Source organism: Camelus ferus, chromosome 4, assembly GCF_009834535.1.
Source record: "Camelus ferus isolate YT-003-E chromosome 4, BCGSAC_Cfer_1.0, whole genome shotgun sequence".
Taxonomy (NCBI): Eukaryota; Metazoa; Chordata; class Mammalia; order Artiodactyla; family Camelidae; genus Camelus; species Camelus ferus.
The window spans coordinates 8,345,237-8,369,565 of NC_045699.1; the positions used below are offsets into that span (position 1 = coordinate 8,345,237).

The 24,329-nt window shown below is 43.8% G+C and overlaps 1 protein-coding gene across 4 annotated transcripts in view; it reads right to left on the reverse strand.

Moving 5' to 3' along the window:
* Positions 1-24,329, reverse strand: part of NTRK2 (neurotrophic receptor tyrosine kinase 2) — a 327,573-nt gene that overhangs the window by 68,252 nt on the left and 234,992 nt on the right. For all 4 annotated transcript variants that reach the window (XM_032477492.1, XM_032477491.1, XM_032477493.1 and 1 more), the window contains 2 exons: positions 15,042-15,172; positions 86-258 (listed from right to left, as the gene is read on the reverse strand). In XM_032477492.1, coding sequence (XP_032333383.1) covers positions 86-258; positions 15,042-15,172 — 304 coding nt within the window. The remainder of the gene's footprint in view (positions 1-85; positions 259-15,041; positions 15,173-24,329) is intronic.

The following is a 24,329-nucleotide window of genomic DNA, read 5'->3' on the forward strand; positions in this document are numbered from 1 at the left end:
CCCCTGGTCCCTCCCCGGAGCTCGGCATCCTCACCCTCAGGCTGTCTGGGGCCCGCCGCCCAGCTCGCCCCGGGCGCTCACGTACCTGAGGAACTTGTTGAGGTCCCCGTGCTTCATGTACTCGAAGACCATGATGAGCGGGTCGCCCTCCACGCAGACGCCGTAGAACTTGACGATGTGCTCGTGCTGGAGGTTGGTCAGTAGCTCGGCCTCGCGGTGGAAGTCCTTGCGTGCATTGTCGCTGGCGTCCTTCAGTGTCTGGGGACGGAGGGCAGACGGGGGAGAAAACCAACACACCTTAAACTGAGGACGTGAGAGGGAAGCTGCATCGAGGAAAAATTCCTTCCGTGGGCCTCAAAGCTTCTGGATGGGAAGGAAATTCATCTCATTTACAACCCAAAAGATTGAAAAAAAAATGGCCCAGTTCCTGAGGAAATGGTTAGTGTATGAATAACCGAGAAGAAGTGCCTACGGGTGTGCAAAGCTGCACAGTTTACGAAGCACTGGCACAGACATTCTCTCATTAAATGACAGACATGAACTTTTTAGCATCTTCGTCACTTTTAACCCTGGTCTGGCCCCAGGTATGACCTCGGACTCCTCTCCCGTTTTGGTGTCCTTCTGTTTTCTAAGATGCTCCATGCATCTCTGCTCGTCTGACCTCTGTAAAGTTTGATAGTACGGGAATATTCAGCAGAGAGAAGAGCATAATGAACCATCATGTACGCATCTTCCAGTTCTAACAAGGACCACTCTCCAAAAAGCCTTCCCCAACTTGCGCCTGCATGCACTGCCGGCTCGGAAACATCCCCGCCCTGTGAGATCAAGAAGGCCAGTCACGCTGCCACAAAGACAAAGTCCAGGAGCATGCCAGCTGGCCTCTGGTACCTTCTGTCCTCCACTCAGTCCACTCCTCCCGCCACCCCAGTGTCACAACCGGGCACAGCTGGCGTCTGTCGATGCCACACTCGTGTGCTGAGCTCCCAGTCAGTGACCAGAGCTGCGGTGGCATCAAGCAGACACTAACCCAAATCGTGGCCACTTCAGGCAAACAGAGAGATAAGTCACATATACAGTTACATAATTATAATTCAAGCTCAAAACACAATGTCCTGAATGAAGCGGCTCCCCTGCGTCTCTGTCCAGCTTGGTCACCTGACAGGCCTGCCTTGAAACTTAAGCTTCCACCTCACGAAATACCAGCAGCTGCACCAGCGACACCAGCCACGCCTCCCTGCCCCTGCCTGTGCTCACCCCTCTGCCCGGGATGCTGACTCTGGTAGGGCTGCTGGTGGCGGAGCCTGAATAATGTCCCACCCCAAAGGTGTCCAAATCCTCATCCCGGGCACTTGTGACTATGTTACCTTACACGGCAAAAGGGACTTTGCAGATGCGATGAAGTTAAGGATCTTGACGTGGGGAGATACTCCTGGATTCTCCGAGCGGGCACAGTGTCATCACGAACAAGGGTCCTCATATGAGGACCAGGAGGAGGGTCGAGAGAGTAGATATTAGGAGAGAAGCAGAGGTCAGAGAGGAGAGAAGATGCTGTGCTGCTGGTTTTGAAGATGGAAGAAGAAAGAGGCCATGAGCCAAGGAATGTGGGCGGCCTCTGAAAACTGGAAGAGGCCAGGAAAAACTTCTACCCCAGAACCTCCAGAAGGAGCCAGGATCTTGACTTCGGCTACATAAAACTGGTATCAGACGTCTGACCCCAGAACTGTGCGAGAAATAATCTGTGTTGTTTGGGCCACTGAGTCTGCGGTGATTTGTTACAGCAGCCAGAAGAAACTAACACATCTCCTAGCGGTCCTCCGAGCCTGGGCTCAGCCACTGCCTTTCTGAGAAGTGTTTGCTGACCCCTCACGTGGTCACATCCCCTCGGCCTGGCCTCCCAGGCCAGGTAGGATGACCTCCTAGGTCCACCTCACGCCCACGTCTGTCACTTGGCCGGCCACGACACATCCTAACTGCACCTTCACTTGCTCACCTTTGGTGTAGATGGTGAGCTCCTTGACCCGGGGACTGCGCCTCCCGCTTCTGCCCTGCTGGCCCTGGGCACAGCTCCAGGCACAAGGCGGCGGTGTGCATGAGTGTTCACGGAATGAGTGGTAAAGGCATACGAGAAGCAAACACCGAGAGCAGAAGAGGAGTTCAGAGGGGAAGCGATTGCTTCAGCTGAGGCATGAGGAGGAGGGAAGCCCAAAGGCCTCCTCCTGGGAGGGGCGGCCTGTGAGCAGCAGGGACACTGCAGTAAGTCCTGACCAAAGCCAGATGGCAAATGTGCACCTCCACACGTGCGCCACTGGGACAGAATGAGAGCACTGCCTCCGCCAGATGTGTGCTGAGGACAAGGCTAACACTGCGTCCAGTGTGGGCGAACACTGCCCAGTCCCCGGGGGTCATTTTCTAGCTCACTGCCTTGAGTCTGCTCCCCCGGGGGGATGCTCCTGACCTGGACAACTTGTAGACCCTGGGATAGGCCCCAGGTTGGGTTCCCTGGGAACAGACTCTGAGGTGGGGATTAGTAGGTAAGACATTTATTAGGGGATGCTCTTGGGAGGGACTGGGCACAGGGTGCAGGTGAGCTGTGACTCAGTCTAACAGAAACCTCACCTGCCCGGCAGGATGAGTCTTCAAGTGTTGTCTTGAGTTGGGCCAAGGGGGCTGGGCTTTAACAGCTCCTTAATAACCAGTCATTGGATGGGGGACAGCCCAGGAAGGGCGGGGACTTGCTGAGCCCCGGTAGACTGCTGGCAGCTGACGACTGTCAGTTGCATGTTTCCCAGCAACTTGAGGAGCAAGTCTTTCCTTCCCGGGGGCCCATGTTCCATCGCTGAGTTTACCATGGGACGAGTTTGCAGTAGGCCATTTACCATGCCTAAGATTGCTCTCCACACAGGAGGGCCCCAATGAATACACAGGGCCTCCCTCGCATCAGAGCCAGGAAACATTAATAGCAGCAAGATCACAAAGTCTTTTCTGCTGTGACCTTTACAGAGTATAGCATTGTCATGAACTGCCCTTAGCAGGATTTGAACTTTTCTCCCCAACACGACCAGACCTAAGAGACCGGGATTCACGGTACACTTCAGAGGCAGTTGCTTCTTACACCAAATTCTGGAGATTCGGGAGATGCCATTCCAAAAATGAGGTCTGGTGATAGGGCTCACCATTCTCACTCTAGAATGTGATTTTCTGCAAAGAGTCCCTAAAAGCACCACCACCTTTGAAAAGGGAGCAGATTTGGGCCAGCAAGTGCTCAGAGAGACCCTAAAGCTTTGACAGGGCTGCCGCCATGGAAACCACACATTGCTTCATTTAATAACAAGATGAAGAGTGAAAACTGGGGTCTAGGGCTCTGCTCCCCGGGAGTTCGGGAAGCTGGGCTAGTATCCATCCAAATGAAACTCCTCTCACCCTTGATGCACTGGGAGGAGTGAAGTGCTTATCTCGGCAATTCGTTTAGGTTGGTTTCATCCAGAGGCATGTTTTAGCTGTTTCGTTAATCCACCCACTATTTTATTTGGCATGGACGTGGAGGGATGGAAGCTGTCATTGGCTGGGTCCTTCTTTGGGGCTCACAGAGCAAAACACACACATTGGAGCATTTCTCACACTTGGACTTTCATTCTGATTTTGAGTACGTGTCTGTCTCCACTACATCCTTTGACAACAGAAGGGTGCTGTGTTCACCTGTTTATCACTGGCTGTCTCTCCCAGTGTCTTGCAATGAAAAGAACCCCTGACCCACGAGGTCTGTGCAAACTAGACATAAAAGAGCACTGGAAAGGAGTGAAAAGTGAACGTTCATCTGGAAAGACAGAGCATGGACCCAAGTAAGGAACAGGAATGAAGGAAGGGCCAGGAAGAGATAACAGATGGGGAGGTGCATTGAGGGGGGGCATGTTCCAAAGCACTCTATGCTAGAGAACTGGCCCCCGAAGTCTGTGTTCTCCTTCCAGTCGAAAGGCAGAGCCTCACACGGGTGGTACTCAAATGGAGAGAGTTCTAACTTGACATCAAAAGATCTGGATTTGAACCCTGGCTCCGCTCTAGACTACCCTGAACTCTGGTTTTCCCTTCTGTAGGGTGAGGGTAAATATCATCTACTTCACAGGGTCACTGGGAGGACTGGGTGAGATAGTCTAGGTTGAAATGCCTCACAGGTTCCCTGCTAGAGACTGATATTTGGGCAATTTGAATTTGAAACTACAATCAGGTCTGCATTCAGTTTGCTCCAACTGGGATTCAAGATGGCCAAAAGATGCATGGATAAGGCATGGGGCCAGTCCAAGGTGTGAAAGCAGCAGTGCCTCTGAGGCTCCCACTGCCTCCCTCTGGAAATCCCTGGAAGCCTTCAGAGCTTTCTCAGAGATTCAGTCTTTTCACTCAGAGGCTGCTCTGAGTCACTGACATAGCTTATTTCTAAGGCTTTAGTCAGTCTTGAACAGTGAATTAGAGACAGCAACCTTTTAGGTCATTATCACAAAGCAGGAACAAATTCTGCATGTGAACTTCCTTCTCAAGTTTCAGCTACATACTGTTGGTTCAAGAATGCTAGATTGTTTGTGTGTGTGTGTGTGTGTGTTAGAGACAGGGGTGGGGATGTCAGACAGCCGGATAGAAGGGTAGAGTGGGAAAGAAGATAGGATTTTCTTTGCGGTGGGGTGGGGGGGCCATCAAACTGACAGAATTAACAAGCATCTCATATTTCCATTTCCTCAAAGCAAAATCCTATCGGAAGAGACTCCACTCAGTGCCATGCGGAAAGCTATGCTTCGGTAACATTTTTGAATGTAAGAGAGGAGATTTCACTATTCACGGGACAAATGCATTCCACAAGCTTGGCCTCATCCTGTGTGCCCATGCACTTTTACATATTGAATTCTTTTTCTCAATTACGATTCAATTCTATTTTAAGAGATTCAGAAAATATGGCGGTAACGAGTTGGGCAGAATCATCTTCTGAATTTGGCACTCGAAGGAAGGAATTTTTCTACGGGTGGAACCACAGCCAGACAGCCATCAGAAGCTGGAAAAATCCTCGTCTCCACCCTATTTATAAAATCCATCTCTGTTTTCACACCACGGCTGATTGTCATTTTACTCAATTAAGGGAGGCTTGGCCAGTTCCCCGAGTCCCCTGGCAATGGACCCGAGGTGGCAGCTTCCCTCTCTGACAATTCCCTCCACTTAAGCTTCATTCTGACAGGCATATTTGTCCCATCCTTGAGCACTGCTATTTTCTTACTCCTAGTGTCTGCTTTGTAGCTTCACTTCTTCTTATTCCTGGTGAATTTCCTGACACGCCAAAGCTGCCATCCTTTCTGAAGGCATTCTCAAGAGAGAGGTCTTATCCAGAGGTACAGCCTGGAGGACACACTGATTCAGGGTTGGAAGAGTGGATGAGCATGAAATAAACGAAAGCCTTGAACTGAGAAGCTAGTGAAGGTAAAACGGAAGAAAATAAAGACCAAAGGAAAATTAGTCTTGGTGGACTGACTGTATGTTTCCAGAAATTTGTCCATCTCCTCTAGGTTATCCATTTTTGTTCCATATAGTTTTTCATAATATTCTCATATGATATTCTGTATTTCTATGTTATTTGCTGTAATCTCTCCATTTTCCTTTCTTATTTTGCTAATTTGTGCTCTTTTTTCTTCTTTGTGAGTTTGGCCAGAGGTTTGTCGATTTTATTTACTTTTTCAAAAAACCAGCTTTTGGTTTGATTGATTTTTTTCTATGGTTTTTTAAATCTCTATTTTGTTTATTTCCTCCCTGATCTTTATTATTTCCTTCCTTCTGCTGCCTTTTGGGGTTTATTGCTCTTCTTTTTCTAGTTCTTTTAGCTGGTGGGTTGTTTATTTGAGATTGTTCTTCTTTTTTTGAGGAAGGCCTGTATCGCTATAAACTTCCCTCTTAGCACTGCCTTTGCTGTGTCCCATAAATTTTGAGTGGTTGTGTTTTCATTTTCATTCGTCTCAAGGTATTTTTTAATTTCAACTTTGATTTCATCATTGACTCACTGGTTTTTTAATAGCATGTTGTTTAATCACCACGCTTTCCTTTTTTTCTTCTTTGTTTCTCTGTAGTTGATTTCTAGTTTCATGGCATTGTGGTCAGTAAAGATGCTTGAGATAATTTCTATCTTCTTAAAATTGTTAAGGTTTCTTTTGTGCCCAAGTACATGATCAATCCTAGAAAATGTTCCACGTGCACTTGAAAAGAATGTATATCCTATTTTGGGGGTGTGTAATGCTCTGAAAATATCCACCAAATCTAATTTTTCTATTGTATTATTTAATTTCTCTGTTGCCTTATTTATTTTCTGTCTGAAAGCTCTGTCTAGTGATGTTTATACGGTGTTAAAATCTCCAACTATGATTGTATTCCCATCGATATCCCCCTTTATCTCTGTTAGTAGTTGTATTAGTTTGAAAATTAATATTCATTTGAAATGCTTCAGCAAAACATTAAGGCTAAAGGGAAGCTAGTGGGCAAGGTAAGAAAGCTCATTTGAAATCACTGGTGTGATTGGATGTTGGAGGACCTGACAAATGACTGTGCATGTCAAAGTCTACATGGTTTAGCGGACACAAGATAAAATGAAGATTGGGTCCTTTTGAACATACTGATCTCATATTCTTCTCTTACACTTTGTAGAGAGCATAGATACAGAGTTAAGGTGAAAGATGAAAAAAAGAGGAGATTATTATGGGAAAACCTCCTGATGCCCAATGCACAACATTGTGCTTAAAGCATAGAAGGCAGTGAGTAAACACTCATACAAGGCAACAAAGATGCAGGAGAATGTTGGCCAACATGCCTAAGTGCTTCTGGGTCAAGATCTGATGCTAATGGAGACTGTTCACTCTTCTGATATCTTCTAGACCTTCACCGTCCAGTATGGCAGCCAACATGTGGCTAGTGAGAACTGGAAATATGGCAAGTTCAAACTGAGATGTGCTGGGGGTATAAAATACAGATTTCAGATTTTGAAAACTTGGTGTGCATAAAATATCTCATTAATTTTTATATTAATAATATGTTGAAATGATAATATTTTAGATATGTTGAGTCAAATAAAATATATTCATTAGATGAGTTTCATCTGTTTCTTCTGATGTTTTAAACATGCGTGCCAGGACATTTTAACACAAGTGCAGCTTGCTTTTGTGGTCCACATTGTACTTCTACTGGACAGACCTGGTCTATAAAAACCAGCTTAGTAGGCTATGAATGGGTCAGCTTGCTTCTCGGGAATGCTGGAAAACCACACTAAACTGAAATAAAATTAAGGCAGACACTCTTTTTAAAAGGTCCTTACAGGCAATGATCTGATCATTCAAATATTTAGAGTGAGGCTTAGTCATAATACCATGTGAGTCTTCTAACTTCTAAGGTCTTCTCTAAAGAAAGGTAGAGGAAGCTTCCATCAAACTCTTACAAAAGTGAACTTTGGAGGAGTGTACTGTGATACATTCAGAGACAGGAAGAGCTTGATAGAAATAAAATCTTAGAATTAGAAACTAAGAAGAGTGTTAATAGGTGGCTCCCCAACATTCCTGCCAATATAGAAGCTAATTAAATGACTGTATGGAAATAGCAATGATCACTGCCACACTCAGAGTGTGCACTGTACCAAAAACTAACACTCTGTGTCATTTGACTCAATCATATGTAACTGGCCTTTGCAAGGACTTTAATTGTAGGCCAAGTGACAGCCTCAAACACAAGATTCCCAGCTAGGGTGCTGACGGCTGCTGTATCTATTTTCACAGCCATGCTCTCATGGTTCAAAATCTCACAAATCAACCACCCAATGGGAACACGAAGTTAATTTCTAACTCACACACTTTACAATGCTTGCAGTACTAGGATAAAATTGATGGTTTGTGTGTGCATATTACAAATGCTGTCTTTGAAAGACAGGAAGCTAATTCACAGTCACTGTCATACTAGAGAAATATTGACTCAAAAGAGTGAATCAGAAGTTGGCCTCCGATATGGACAACAGCGGTATACCAACAAGCTTTAAATATGCCAGCATACACTTGTCTGAGACAGTGCCACCAGATAGGAAGAAGCTGGTGGACCGTGGTAGACCATGGCACGTTTGCAAGTTGGGCTATCGTGTTAAAGTCAATAAAGAGCCGCACATCTACCACCACGCACACGTCCCGCGGATGCAGAGGTGGGAAATGAACCCTCCAGCTACGTATGGTATCAGATGAGTCCTCTTTAGAGTGAAAGGTACTGTTTGGTTTCAGCATTTCTGAAAAGATGTGGCTACATTGGAGAAAAGCCAGGGGAAAAAAAGGGTTAACAAGACAAAAAACAGATCTCCTGTCAAAGGTTAAAAGTTGAAGTTACCAGGAAAGGGACCCTGATGGAGCAACTTAATAACCGGGGACTACGTGACTCAGGGACAAGGGGGATTCTTACAAGGAAAACTGTTACCACCCATCCTCCAGCATGTGTGAATGTGCACGCGTGCGCGCACACACACACACACAGGCACACACACACACATCAGGAAAGAATGCACTTACACTAAAGAACAACAGAAACCTATTAAGCAATACCCGGACCGTAAGGACGATCAAGCCTTTTAACAAGCCACTATTAAAGGTCCTACAGTTTCTGTTCCCAGAGACTTGTAAAGATGGAATTGACAGTACTTCCTGCAACATTCTGTTCTGCTAAGGTATACAAACCATTTTTTTTAAGGCAGCCCTGACAAATGTTCTCTTAAACACACTAATCTTGTCATCATCAACTGCTGTTTTGTAGGAATGGGGATTTTGCAGGCCAGTGTAAACAGAGGAGTCGGGAGCACAGGAAGAGAGAGGAATAGGAGAGGGACTTCACAAATAATCAAGATGGGAGGACTGACATGATGACTGCCATTAAAAAATAAAAAAGGAAGGAAGGGAGGAAGGGAGCAAGGGAAGAGGAAGGAAAGAAGGAAAGAGGAAGGAAGGGAAGAAAGAAAGCTACCTGTCTTCGGAATAAACTTGCCTGATGGAGCACAGGAATCAATGAACTCCTGATGCTCTTTCTCATCTAAGAATTGTTCCCCTGTTCCTGAATCGGAGGATAAGCCTTCCTTTTGAGCCCTTCTGCTGCCCTGACACATATTCCGGGACTCTAGTTGCTTCATTCCCATAAGCGGCCTTATCTGTGCTACGTGATCACCTTGAAGGCTTGAATGGCGGGGAGGCGCCTGCCATGAACACTGAGCGGAATAACTGGACACGTGATCTTTCCTTCTTAAGGGATCTGAAGTGGAGTAACAGAGACCGTGGGGGCAGCCGCTGGCGGGGAGCAGCAGCCCAGGGCGAGGGGGCAGCAGGGGGAGAGGCAGCTGCTGCACCGGCCGGGCAGCCGAGGAGAGCCCTGGTACTCACTGCGGGAAGACAGGGAGGGGCCGTCACAAGGGCCACCTCAGATCCCGGTGAGCTTCTGGATGCCACCTGCTCCGAGTCACAGTGAGGCTGAGTGGTCCTGTTTGAACTGGGCATCCTTCATTTTTTTTCCTGCCAGGTTCTTCCCTGCTTCCTTTGGCTGTAGCATCTCTAATGTTCTTACAGGGAACCAACACCTCCCTACATTGAGTCCACGTGTATTGGGGAGGGCTGACTTCATCTTCCACTCGCAAGGATGTGCATGTGACCCAGGCCTGGGTATTCAGAATACTCTGGTCCCTTGGCTGGAGGACCTGGTGACACAACTCAAGACAAGCCAATAGGAGTTGGCCGTTCGACTTTTGCATAATTGTTGGGAAAGAAGCCTTTTCTTTTGGGTTGCTAGGATGGCCACATCTAAGCGCAGAGCCGTGGCTGCCAAGTCTTTACCACAGTGTGGGGAGAACCTGCCTGAGAATGCAGTCAGGATAGAAGAAAGCAGAGCCAAGAGATGAGAAAGGAGAGAGAGAGAGAAATGTTGGTGTCCTGGGTCTAGCAGTACCTAAAGCTAGAGCGCCAGCAGCAAGTTTTCCCAGTAGCTTGAGCAAACCAATCCTCTTTTCTGCTTCAGCCAGCTTGAGTTGGGTTTCCAATGAACATTGCACTGCTCTGATTATCAAAGCAGATCATGATATTTTGCTTGTATGCCTCTGAGGCCAGTGCACTCACTCGGGAATCACTTTCCTTATTTCCGTCTATTCTCTTGAATTACATTTCTACTCAGGAAAATACGACAATTTCTCTCACCATTATATACAAATAAACACAACTAACACATCCCTTTGTATTACTTGATAAATGACATTATGTTGAATTTCTTCAATTTGGTTTATCAGGGTATGTGTAAAATTCTGTACATGAAAATGTGGTGCCCAGTGAGCACGGGGCTGACAGGGAGGTCAGACTTTTAGTCCAAGGTTGGACATTAAGTGACCTCATTCAAATTATGTGATTTTGGATGGGTCATTGACCTTCCTGGGCCCCTGCTCTGTTTCCTCATCAGCAGAACGTATGAGTTAAGCTAAAGGATTTTGATCTTATCTCTATATAGCTCCATAGTGATTCCCTCATTCCCCAAATGATTTCTCATTAGATTACTTCATATACATATATATATACATATGTATATGTATATACAACTCTATGACTATCAGTAGCTTATCAAATCATTTTCTTACCTAGAAATGCCAACCACCAAATTTTTACTTTTTTAAAAGGCTACTATTTCAATAGTCCATCCATCCATCAACCTACGAATTCATTCAATAAGCATTTATTGCTACCACATATTAGAAAATATGTAAAAAAAATTTAGTAAAAAGGTATGACTCCTCCCCTCAAGAACACGCCACTTTAATGGAGAAGACAGACACTCACGTCACTGACTAAATACACCCATGGACACATGTATCATTACCAGCCTTGAGGGCTGCCGCAAAGGACAAATACAGATGCCTCACTACCCTGTAAGTGGGAGGGCTGACCAGACGGGGAGCAGGCAAGCGGGGGTCTCCTGGAAGAGGGGCAACTTGGACTGAAGCTGGTGGGTGAGTGGGAGCCGTGTGGCCCAGACGCTGGGCTGGGGCCCTCCCGGCGCGGGGACGGCCGTGGTATGCTGGACGCTCCGTCGGGCTTGCTCACAGTAACAGGCCACGACCTTTATTAGTCAGCTCTTCCAAAGCCCTTGGTGAAGAAAATTGTTACCATTTCCTCCATCGGCAAGCGAATGTTCAGAAACATGAAAAGCAAAAATCCTTAAGATGTTAAAGAAAGTGCCTGCTGAACTCATGTCCCCATTTCTCGTTCCTGTGCAGCACTGCTGACTCGCTTTAACTTACACCTCGAGGAAGTCACTCGACTTCCCTGGGTCTTGGTTTTGTCATCAATAAAACATGAGAATCTAGACATGATTCCTAAGGCCTCTTGGGTCCAGCATCTCTTATGTTTCTGGAAATACACCTGAGTTAGTAGAGAGGGGAGGAGACTCCATGGTGAATCCTATGAAACCCACTTGTGGCTATATTTAAAAAACAGAATCAGAGCGCACTCACAGTACGAGGAAATGTTGTAGGAACTGGAGCTATGGAAATGCGGGATGCATGGAGCCAAAAATGGTTAATGCATCCACAGCTAATGCAGGGAAACTGTGATGAAGGGTTTCCTTGGCAATTGAATTATTTAAAGGCAAAGTAACTCATTTTGATCAAAGACTGGTTTCTGTTTCTCATCCTCTCTATGGGTTCTTCAGTTGTAATTCAGTGGAAAGGGACAAATCCATTTCACTAAAAAACAAAGGTCATCCAAAAATAGCAAGGAAAGGGCAATCTGGTCGGATCCAAGGAAGCAGATACTCTGGTGGGAGAGGCCTGCTCAGCCCCACTGTGCCCTTGAGTGGCCTGCGCATCCTTAGGATCACTTCCATCACAAACTGGTTTCGGCGGATCCCTCAAGCTCTCGAATCATTTGGGGCAAGCGACACCAGAATTTACAGGGACCTGACATCTGTCAGTCTGAATGCAAAGCCTTGGATTTCAACCCAGCCAGCTCCTTCTAGAGGAGGCAAAAGGACAATAGCTATTTCTTAGCATGCATAATCGATGCTGCAGGGGTTGCTAGGCAACGGGCAGGGAGATTGTCAAACATCCCTGGTGCCTCCAGTGGAAGAGAGCAGCCCTGGCAGTCACTCCTCAGAGGTGACAGGCTCGGCAGGTCCTGGAAGCCGCATTTGTTTGGTTTATCTCATTCCTTTAAAAAAAAAACAAAAAAAAAACAAAAAAACCTTCATTTGGTCAGGACTGAGCCATAGGCATTTTCCTCCCAGGCTCATTAGATGGTCTGAATATACTTTCAATCTGCCCTCCCCTCCTGAAAATGAGCAGGTCAGGCTGGAGAGAGGCAGCGCTATGAAAGGTCCGTGTATTTTCTGACCCAATTCATCCTGGAGCCCATGAAAGATCTGGTTTGTTTCTTGTGCAGCTGTAGCCTCTGGATCCGTGCAAATTAAAAGGAGCCTCCTCTCTGAAGCTTGAAATCATTCTAGCAAACATTACCAAAGCCTCTGGTTTCAACACACCATTCACACTCAAGGTCATTGAGATGAGGTTTCTTAAGTGTGCGACCTTGAAGTCGAAATGAATTTTTAAGCTGTCAGGCGTTTTGTTCCCTCCACATGAGATAAAGGGACAAATTCGTTTTGTTTTATTTTTGTTTTGTGTTTTCGCAGTGATCATTACAGAGCAAATGCTCATTGCAGGTCATGAATTTGCAAACACTGTTGGGCAAAGCCAAGAGGTTTATGGGTACTAGGTCCGGGTCTGGGTCAGAGGTGGGGTTAGGGCTATGAAACCAGCAAGAAGCCTCACGGACAGCAGTGATGGGAATATGTCCGGGGGTAAGCATGCCATGGGCAGGACAACTGGCTACACACTGCTGACGCTGGCAAATCCTTCATCATTACTAGCCCAAGCCCTGAACCCTGTTTCAGCATGAGTTTGGAAGGAAATGTAACGTATGAGTTGAGGGTACCCTGAGTGTGCTATGCAGCCTCCTCTCCTTAAAGGCACCGCAAAAAGTACAGAGAAGCAGGCACAGAATAAGGGATGATACTAAGATGAAAGGCTATTCCCACTGAGAAATTTTGAGTCTTTCTATCAGGCTGAGTTCCCTCGGCTATTCCTATACTGTCCTCTAGGATTCCCTCGGCTCCCAGGATTCTCTCACATTCAAAGATTTCGCCTTGTGACCCTGTGAAGTGAATTCAGAGTCTGAAGGCCTGACTGAGCTCCCTGGATGGTCTCCAAACATCAGTGGAAGCACAGCCCGGAATGTGAATCCATGGTCTTCAGTCTCCTTGTCTGTAACACATGGCTAGATTAGGATTAGACGCTCCTGAAGCACCTTCCAGCTCTCACATTTTATCAGTCTAGGAATCTACAAAAATAGAGGCACCTTTTGGTCCCATTTTTCCAAAGATAACAGCAGAAGAAAAGCAAAGACTGCAGATGGAACACTGCCAAATGTTCTGAACATTTTGTGCTTTAAAAAATAACAAACTTTTTGAGTAAATGAAAGAAAAGAGGGAGCGATCGCGGCAGCAGGAATGAAACATCTCCAGTGTCTCTGCAGGAGTCACTCCACACCACTCACCCCACTTGACCTCACATCTCTCCTCCAGTGTCGGTCTCACTCTCCCCCTCCCTTTGCCCGTCTTAGTGGGATGATGTTTATTTGATAGACGTGACATCCATCGTCCCTAGAAAGGTCTACCTTTTATTCACCCCAAAGTGTAGCTTTTTAGGAGCTTTTGCTGAGAGTCTAAGAGCATCTGGGCCACCCGACTCCATTACTTTTGACGACAACGGAACCAAATGCACAGGGTTTCATTTGGATGAATTTTAACAGAAAGTGTGTTTAGTCTGCAGGTTGGGTAAGTTCAAGAATCATGTTATTTCTCTCTGGGTCACTCGTTACATATATGTTGAAGTATTTTAATGCTCAGCACAACAGCAATGGAATACATATCATTTTAAAAAATGAGAAGTTGTCCAGGTTATAACCAGTAAATAAATGCCATTCTCACAAATATTCTGTGTTTGGCCAAAACAAGCAAACACAATCTAATCATTTTATGTGATGCCAAGAAGTTACATTTTATTACATTAGCCATGTCCATATTCATTTGGCACTTCATTCATTTTATAAAAATATGCCTCTTTTCAGTGCTTTACATATATTATCCAATACTTTAGTGAGTGTATTTTTTTTTATTTTGATGATGCGTATGTAAAAGATCTGCTGAAGTCTTTTGTGCTATTTTTGTCAATTCTTGTGTTTTAGAGAGCTCCATGGAAACTTCAGCCCTTTCAATATTGTTTATCTTATTGAAGACCAGGTCTCCTTTTTGAGTTTATGGGGAAATGGCTATGATGAAGGGCTTTCAGACTTCTTTATTTGAGTAAAACCTTCTGTCTCATGGGGTGGTGGACTCCCCGAGAGATGCCACCCACCTGGGATGGAATCATGCCTGTGCTTTACAAAATCCTGGGGCCTGGGGGACACTTGCGAGGGACAAAGTAAGATATAACAGAAGTTCTCAGCAGAACAGAGGCTGAGAGGAGGAGTGAAGGCCACAGTCTCCCTTCCAGAACCTCAAACACAAGACAAGCTTCAGCTGAGCTTGGACAAGTACCAGGCAATCTGAGGAGGCAGGTGAGTCTCCAAGGCTTGGCTGGTTGGCTTCTGTTTGACCCCCGTGACCTCCATCCAGAATTTAGTTAACATGGACTTGGAAGAGCAGCTCAGAGTTATTCCCAGCCTGCAGACTGGTGGGTTGTCCTGAGAAGAACCTCTGACAGTTGGATGTGCCCCAAATATCCTTCCCACCATCCATTTAACTAAAGGAATTTGAACACATCTGCCACAGCGGATATCATTTGCTCCCAAACTGGCCACTACAATAAAATAAAATAAAATAAAATAAAATAAAATAAAATAAAATAAAATAAAATAAAGCAACAGTTCCAAGCATCAGCGTGACTATGAATAATGAGACATTCTGGAGCATTCTCTTACCTTCACTGCCACCAAGATCTTGTCCTGCTCAGGACAGAGGTTATAGCATTCAGCTAGGAAAACTTTTCCAAAGGCTCCTTCGCCTAGCTCCCTTTTCAGAACAATGTTATGTCTCTTGATGTGCTGAACAACTGTAAAACAAACACAGAATGGAAATTGGAATCGAAGTGTGCGGAGCGGAGGGCAGGGGGCAGGGAGTCGGTGGGCTGCATCCTGAGCTTGCAGGCCCCAGATTCTCTCGCCTCTGCTCATGGAGAACTGAAGGAGAAGCTCAGGTCCATCCTCAAGGCCCACCCAGAAGGACTGGAAGGCAGCCACCTCGACTTGCTCTCCTGAGTTGAATTATCGTTTTGGATAGAACGAAAGCAACCACCTTGCTGTTGGCTGTCATTAATGAGCTTTGCAGACTAGGAAAGAGGAGAGTGGAGAAGGGAATGGATGTTAACGGCGATCTCTCTCTAGCCAGGTGCTTTGCAGGTATCTGTCAGTTATGTGTCTAGTGGGGAAGGCAGAGAGCTTGCCAAGAAGCCCGAAGTCTTTGTGAAGGCCCCTCCGTCCCCTGAGGGAAGATGCTCAGAGGACCCAAAGGGAAAAGGCAAGATCTGTGCGTTGCTGTTTAAGCCATGTCCTCACCTCACTGTGAGATTCATCATTGAATCTCAGTGACTCCTTTTGGTTAGTGTCTAGACTGTCTGTGCTAAAGGCTGGCTTCCTTTGCTCCTTTCTAAGATCATGTTCTAATTTTGGCTCTCCCAAGCCAAGAAGGGACAAGAACAGGGGCATCTGGGGAAGGAAGAACATTTCTCCCTTTCATCTAGAGCAGAGCTGGTCCACGTCACCCATTCGTACGCCTTCGTGGGGAAGGAGGCAGGAGTGGTCCAGGGTCTCAGGACGCAGCCAGTGGAGAAGCCCGAGGGGAGACCCTGCAGAGGACTGACTGCAGTGCGAGCTTGTGCCCCTTTACCCGGCACATCACATGCTGGATCCCTTAGCAAAAGGCTTTTCTGAACTCCTCAGATATGAATGGCAGAATTAAAAAGAGGTCGTGACTCCCTCTAGATCTCGGAATGTGTTGCCAATCATGCTCCCTCTGTTTCCTGTGAAGCATTCCTCCCTGCATTTTAGACCCTGGGAAACTGAGTCAGCAGGAATTTCAGTGATGCTCAGCGTGGGAATGGAGGGCCTGGGATTCAAACTCAGGTTTGTCTGAATCCAGACTCTGATTTTTCTTCCACACCACAAAATGTCTTTTCAATTGTAGGTTGTGTTAAGTGTGACAAGAGAAACAGAAATAGGTAAGTAATAAAGGAAGAAGTAAAAATAGCTCCCCAGCTTTCTCTCTGCTTAGTTCACTCCTCAAAGGCTAGTTCAAATTCTCAAAAGTTCAAAAGAAATGTGAAGCATATCTGTGCAGTGTTAATAATAACAATAAAATGAATACTCGTGGACCCACATTCCATTTAAGAAACAGAGTATCACTAGTACTTTGAAGCAACACTGTTCTTTCTCAGTTGTATCCACTTCCTGCTCACCTCCCAGGGAAAACCATCATCCTGAATTTTGTGCTAATCATTTCCCTTTTGGTTTGCTACCAATGACATCTCCCCAATGGGAGACCACTAGGCTTTGCCTGTTTTGAGTCTATGTAAATGGGATCATACCACGTGCCTTCTTCCGCATTGTGCATCCATCACTCAACAATGTCCCTGAGATTGAGTTACATTCTGTGCATCAGTAATTCTTTCGCTTTCCCTACTTTATAATATTCTGTGGAAGGACTGTAACGCCACTTATTTATCCATTCTGTGTTGATGGATATGTTATACAGTTTCCTTTTAGACATAACTTGATAGAAAATGCCACTGATGATTAAGGTTTTGCTTTAATAGGATATTCCCCCTGATAATTCATGTGGTTTGGAGCTGTGGCTGCTTTCTTGGGCCTCTGGGAACTCAGGGTGGTAAAAATCAAAAGGTCTTTTATGAGCAACATTATTAATGAATATAAGAATGTGTATTAATTTCTCATGCTCCAGGAGCAATGCCTGAATTTAAGAGGAGAGAAATGTGTTCATTAGGTAGAGTGCCCATATAAAGAGACAAATGTAATTCTTGCAGAGAATTAGCTGCCCTATTTAAATCTAATATTTAACTCCTTAGGTTGTCACATGTTCATTGAGAATGAAATTGCCACTTGATTTACTTTACACTCTAACGAGACTAAGGCAAGTATTTAACCTTTTTTTTTTTTTCATTAAATTTGCACTTTTCCTTTCTCCTTTCCTCTCGCCCTCATTTCTTTCCTTCTTTCTCTCTCTCTCTGTTTCTTTTCTTTCTTTCTTTCTTTCTTTCTTTCTTTCTTTCTTTCTTTCTTTCTTTCTTTCTTTCTTTCTTTCTTTCTTTCTTTCTTTCTTTTTCTTTCTTTCTTTCTTTCCTTCCTTCCTTCCTTCCTTCATTTCTTCCTTTCCCAAGCTGTAAAAAAAATGTTGGTGGGAAATAAGTTTCTAAAGCTATGGATAAAGCCACCATTTCATCATCTTCAAAATTAAAATTGATGAGACCATTTTTTCCATGTTAAGTTTAAAAGGGGTAAATGCATCATTAAGAAATGGGTTATTTTGCATTCATTTGCTCTGTTAGTTTGGGATATAAGAGATTACATGAATGGTGGCCTTTTGCCAAAGTACTTCCTCTAAACAGAATGAATTTCTCTCTTCTAAGACTGGAAGTTGCTTAGGGGCACAGGTAGCAATTTTGTGTCTGTATTTGCACTCCTGACAGGCCTCACAGTGCTTTGCACACAGCTGGTACTATCTAAACATCTGTTGAAAAATGTACCAAATGATAATAAAAACAACAAGTACTGTTTAGTAATGTTATTTCAGTTAACTGGCAACAGCCCTACCGGGTCTGTAAGCAACGAAGCAGCCCAGTTCCCCCGAGACGCCAGGAGTAGGAGACCGACTGCTCTGAAGCTATCACATCCTCGAGACAGAATCTCTTCCCATTCTCTTCCAGGACAACATCAGGACTAGTCCCAACCTGCCTCGTTCCCTGTTTCCCTCCATCACCGCAGGAAGTCCTCAGCACTCTGTTGGGGCAGCCTCTCACCCTCAAATTGCTTGTAAGTGCCCCAGGCTGAGCCCCACCACCTCCCTCACAAACCCTTCCACGGGTCCTCTGGGCTCCCTCCCTGTCATCCACGAGCTCCTTGTATCCCTGATCTCTCCTTAAACTTCTGTTTACCTCCTTGAAGCAAATAAAACTTTGGCTATGCCTGAGGACACCCATGCCTCGCCCCTGCAGCTCTCTCAAACCAACGCCATCCCCGCCCCTCACCCCCAAGTACTTCAAGGCCTGTGGGCCGTTTTCTGACCATTACTCCCCATCTCCTGCTGGAGCCCCAGACCTCAGAAAGCATCCATTTCAGGGAGCCATCAGCCTGTACCACGTCTGCCCTCTCACTGCTGGCATCTTGGCCCCTCCTCTCACCTACTGAGCTCCCCTCTCCGCTCTGTTGGTGCCATCAATCTCAGAGCCCCAGGCACAGAGGAGGGAAGTCACTTGCCCAAGCTGTACAAACACTGGCCTGCCATTTATCCTATGTCTTTCGATAGTTCAGCTAAGAGGCCAGGCACTGGGAGGTTTGGTCTGGCTGTTTGCACGGCACTAAGCTGACTTTTTCCGGAAGCAAGACATTCTTAATGAAGGAAGTAATGCACTGATTCATATTCTGGACCATCTCATGGTGGATGAACACTTTGAACAACACTGCCTTAAAGGGACCTGTGAACATTTGGATTCGTTTTATACAAAATATCCTGAGTGAAGTGAGTCTAAAGATTCCATGATGTAACCAGCAAGGGCCTATTGTATAGCACAGGGAACTATTTAATAGCTTGTAATAACCTACAGTGGAAAAAAATATGAAAAAGAGTATATATATATATATATATATATATATATATATATATATATATATATATATATATATATATATAAAACTGAATCACTATGCTCCACATCAGAAACTAGCACAACATTGTAAATCAACTATATTTCAAATTTAGAAAATATTCCATGAAAAGTAAGCTGTTGGGTAGGCATGTTGAAATTTTTACATGCTTCATTTCTCTGAAGTCTGTCAATTCTCTGCTTTTAACTCTGTGGAGACTTGGGTAAAACAACCTCAAACCCAACATGAATAACTAATAAAAAAAAAAATTAAAGCCCAAACTCTACCATAAATGGCTTCCCAGATTTGGAGGAAAACTCAAAACAATAGTTGATGTTTTTAAAAAGAGTTTTACATGAAAGGTTTCTCTTTGAAATTCACCTTGCCAAAAAGCAAACAAACAAAAAAGAATATCAAGAAGAGGTGTGGGTGGTGCAGGAACTACACCACCAAAGTCCTGTGGCCTGCAGACTGATCTGTGTATGTTCATACACTCAAAACAAAGTGTGCGATTAGATTATTGTGCAGATACATCACTCTGCGGAATCAGGGAGAAATTGATGAGCAGCAATAGTCATTGAGACGAGGGGCTGAAAACTGTCTGATGTCTTCATCATTAATGGAATTTTCCAGAGTTGAAATTTGGTGCCCTTGGCCATTTGCTTCATGAGTACCAGAACTGAGATTTCCAGTTTTGTGTTAGTATCACATTGCAGCCACTGAAAAATGCATTTTGTCACAAAGTAGCTTCAGTAGTTTACAGAGATGCTTGGTTTAAATCAAATTTCTGGTATCAATATCTCCCAAAAGCAGATATTCTATACATACAGACAGGCTATAGTATTAATCCATGTCTCCATTCATTACTGCTAACTCTAAAACTAAAAAACAAATAAATAAATATAACCCTACCCACTTAAGGTTGAAATAGGAAATATACCCTTTCCATTTCCTCAGTGATGGGGTTCTCCGAGAAATGCTTGACCCTGGACCTATTCTGCTCAACACATGGAACTTAACTTGAAATATTTATTGAGTCTCTGATAAATGCCAAGTATTAAGTGATCTACAGTAAAAAGAAAAGATATTTTAAAGTTTTGAGCAGGATGATAAAAAGTAACACACCCCAGAAGACAATGTTCTGTATTAGGAGCAATCTCTCTGTCTCCCTACAGACCTAAATGTAGGGCCTGCCTCAGTGGTTCCATCCCAAGGGACCAGATGCTGTGATGGGAAGAGAAGTTCAGGATCACCGAGGCTGGCTCCCTCATGTTTGACAGCCAGTGGGGTCTCAGAAAGGTGAAGTGACTTCCCCAGGGCCACACAGCTAGAAGGTGACTGTGCTAGGACTCAAATCCCTGGCTCTCGCAAGAGTGACCCCTGGCCTCTAACACAAGCCTTTATTCAAGACTGCAGGCGGTGAGCATTCCCTGACTTCAAAGTGAAAACAGCTATATCATTCAGTTAATTATCTCTTCAACTAGAAATACTTGAAGCATTCACGTTTCTCATCTGAAACAGATCAAGTATCTCATAATGAAGAATTTCATTAGAAAATGGCCAATAAACATAAAATATGAGTGCAAAAAGCAGGATGTCAAGGTGAAATACTTTGAAAAATGCTTGAGCTTGATTTCAAATGCAATTAACAAAAATTACTTACTAAAAACCTTAATGTCTACTTCCTAGGGAGCATATCAAAATACATAAAATCATCCACCTTGTAAAAATAAAACTGTATGAAGGACGGGAACTCTGTTTTAGAATTTCATCTCTATTTTTAATTAAGATATAAGTCGGGATGAAACTGAAAATAAATGCAATTCAGACCACAGATGTAAAACACACCGGGACAAGACAAAGCCAAATATTCATAAATAATATTAATGATGAAATAGAACATGTAATAATACCGAGCCATTCTTAAGCACTTTCCAGGAAAAAAAAATCCCAATGTGCATTACCATCAATTAATTTTCATATCCCTCTGAATGAGGTCAATAGTCACATTTATTTTGCAGATGACACCACAATTAATTGACTAACTTGTGGTCATAGAGCAATCCACTTATCCTTTTCCAAGTGCAATTTCCCATGAAATGAGGAAATAGGGAGGGAAGAGAGGGGGCCTAACATGTGCTGATTGCTATTATGGGCCAGAAAATGTGCCAAGAGGTTGACAAGGGTTATCAATCTTCATAGCAATCCAGTGGGGTATCCTTATCTCCATTTCCACATTGAAGTAAAAAGAAGAGGGTCGTATGTACTAAATAATGCATCCAAGTTGGTACAACTGGTAACTGAGTTTGAATTTTTTTTCCACTATAACACTATCCCTTTCTTCGGCTTTCTTGTAAGAGACAGTGAAAAGTAAGCTTGACTTTGCCCACCTAGGGAGTCATGGGTCTACTTTTTAGGTTCAGCAAAACTTTATGAAGGACCTACTCTAGCCCAGGCATTTTTCTAGGGCCTAGTAAAAAGAATGCACAAAATAATCTCTGTCTTCGAGGAACTCACAACCTAAAAGGGCAAAAAAACACATATGCTTATCCCTATTATAACTTTTACGTACAGCTTTGCTTCCTTCACAAAAAATTTCAGGTACTTTATATGATCATACAAGGGAAAACAAAAACTTAAACAAGAACTTAAGTCAGAGAAAACAGAAAAGAAGGCTAAAACAAAATGCTAAGCAGACATGCAAACGTGCAGACACTAGGGTCCCATGTAGCTACTCAAGTGAAGTCAGAATTTGACTCTGAGCTTCCTGGCAGCAGAAGCCAGAAGGGAAACACAGTAATTTATAAAAATTTTGACTACCCATAAGTAAGAGCACAGAAATTCCTTGCGGTAAGTAAAATTCTTCATGGTATTTAGTTTTGAAAGCAATATGTCGAATGGATTTTACGTAGGAGATCAACGTCCTTAACAACATCTGTCAAGTAAATAGTGATTTCCCAAGAATCTTTTTTTTTTACATTTTTTTATTGAGTTATAGTCATCTTACAATGTTGTGTCAAATTCCAGTGTAGAGCACAATTTTTCAGTTATACATGAGCATACATATATTCATGGTCACATTTTTTTTTTTGCTGTGAGCTACCACAAGATCTTGTACACACTTTCCTGTGCTATACAGTATAATCTTGTTTATCTATTCTACATTTTGAAATCCAAGTCTGTCCCTTCCCACCCTCCGACCCCTTGGCAACCACAAGTTTGTATTCTATGCCTATGAGTCTGTTTCTTTTTTGTATTTATGTTCTTTTTTTTTTTAAGATTCCACATATAAGTGATCTCATATGGTATTTTTCTTTCTCTTTCTGGCTTACTTCACTTAGAATGACATTCTCCAGGAACATCCATGTTGCTGTAAATGGCATTATGTTTTTATGGCTGAATAGTATTCCACTGTATAAATATACCACCTCTTCTTTATCCAGTCATCTGTCAATGGACATTTAGGCTGTTTCCATGTCTTGGCTATTGTAAATAGTGCTGCTATGAACATTGGGGTGCAGGTGTCATTTTGAAGTAGGGTTTCTTCTGGATATAAGCCCAGGAGCGGGATTCCTGGGTCATACGGTAAGTCTATTCCTAGTCTTTTGAGGAATCTCCATACTGTTTTCCACAGTGGCTGCACCAAACTGCAGTCCCACCAGCAGTGTAGGAGAGTTCCCTTTTCTCCACAGCCTCTCCAGCATTTGTCATTTGTGGACTTTTGAATGATGGCCATTCTGACTGGTGTGAGGTGATACCTCATTGCAGTTTTGATTTGCATTTCTCTGATAATTAGTGATATTGAGCAATTTTTCATGTGCCTATTTATCATTTGTATGTCTTCCTTGGAGAATTGCTTGTTTAGGTCTTCTGCCCATTTTTGGATTGGGTTGTTTGTTTTTTTCTTATTAAGTCATATGAGCTGCTTATATATTCTGGAGATCAAGCTTTTGTCAGTTTCATATGCAAAAATTTTCTCCCATTCCGTAGGTTGTCGTTTTGTTTTACTTATGGTTTCCTTTGCTGTGCAGAAGCTTGTAAGTTTCATTAGGTCCCATTTGTTTATTCTTGCTTTTATTTCCATTGCTTGGGGTAGACTGTCCTAGGAGAACATTTTTGAGATGTATGTGAAATAATGTTTTGCCTATGTTTTCTTCTAGGAGGTTTATTGTATCTTATCTTATATTTAAGTCTTTGATCCATTTTGAGTTTATTTTTGTGTATGGTGTAAGGGAGTGTTCTAGCTTCACTGATTTACATGCTGCTGTCCAGTTTTCCCAACACCATTTGCTGAAGAGACTGTCTTTATTCCATTGTATATTCTTGCCTCCTTTGTCGAAGATTAGTTGACCAAAAGTTTGTGGGTTCATTTCTGGGCTTTCTATTCTGTTCCATCGGTCCATATGTCTGTTTTTGTACCAATACCATGCTGTCTTGATAACTGTAGCTCTATAGTATTGTCTGAAGTCTGGGAGAGTTATTCCTCCAGCCTCTTTCTTTTTTTTCAGTAATGTTTTGGCAATTCTAGGTCTTTTGTGGTTCCATATAAATTTTATTATGATTTGCTCTAGTTCTGTGAAATATGCCCTGGGTAATTTGATAGGGATTTCATTAAATCTATAGATCCAAGAATATTTCTGATGGCAGAGCTCAACAAGAAATAAACATATGACACAAAAGCCACCCTCAGTTAAATATTGCACGAGTCCACAGCGCTTAGCATCATAATGGCATAAAAAGCAATGTCTGTGGGCTGACTCAAGAATGCTTTGGGGACAGGGTTAAAGAATAGATGTAATTTCCCACACCCACTGCTGGGCCTAGAACATATTAGGCAATCAATACTATTTTATGAATAAATAATAACATGAACATGCAAAAATAGATGAGTAATTGAACAAGAGATGAGAATGGTGGGAAAGAGTACTTTATATGATCACACAAGGGCATACAAGGTGGGGGAAGAGAAAAAGCAAGGCTGAGGAGGAGAAGACGGCCAGAGTGTTGTTTAAGAAATTGTGATTGATCTTGTCCTGGCCTGAAGAGAAAGAGCCGGTGACATGCAGTAAAAGGAGGGTGAGGTTGGCTCCTAGAGGGCCTTGAACACCTCACTAAATAGTTTAAACAAGTTCAGGCACTAGTATGTATGGACTCTTGGACAAATGACTTCAGTGCCCTTTGCCCTCATTTCATCATGTTTAAATGAAGGAGTTTGGACTAAACAGCATGTTAGGTCTGCTCCAGCACACACATTCCACCATCAGTGAGCTCGTGCCTTTGTTTTCTATGTAAGTCTTACGTAGCGCTATGAAGACTTTTGAGCATGGAGGAAGA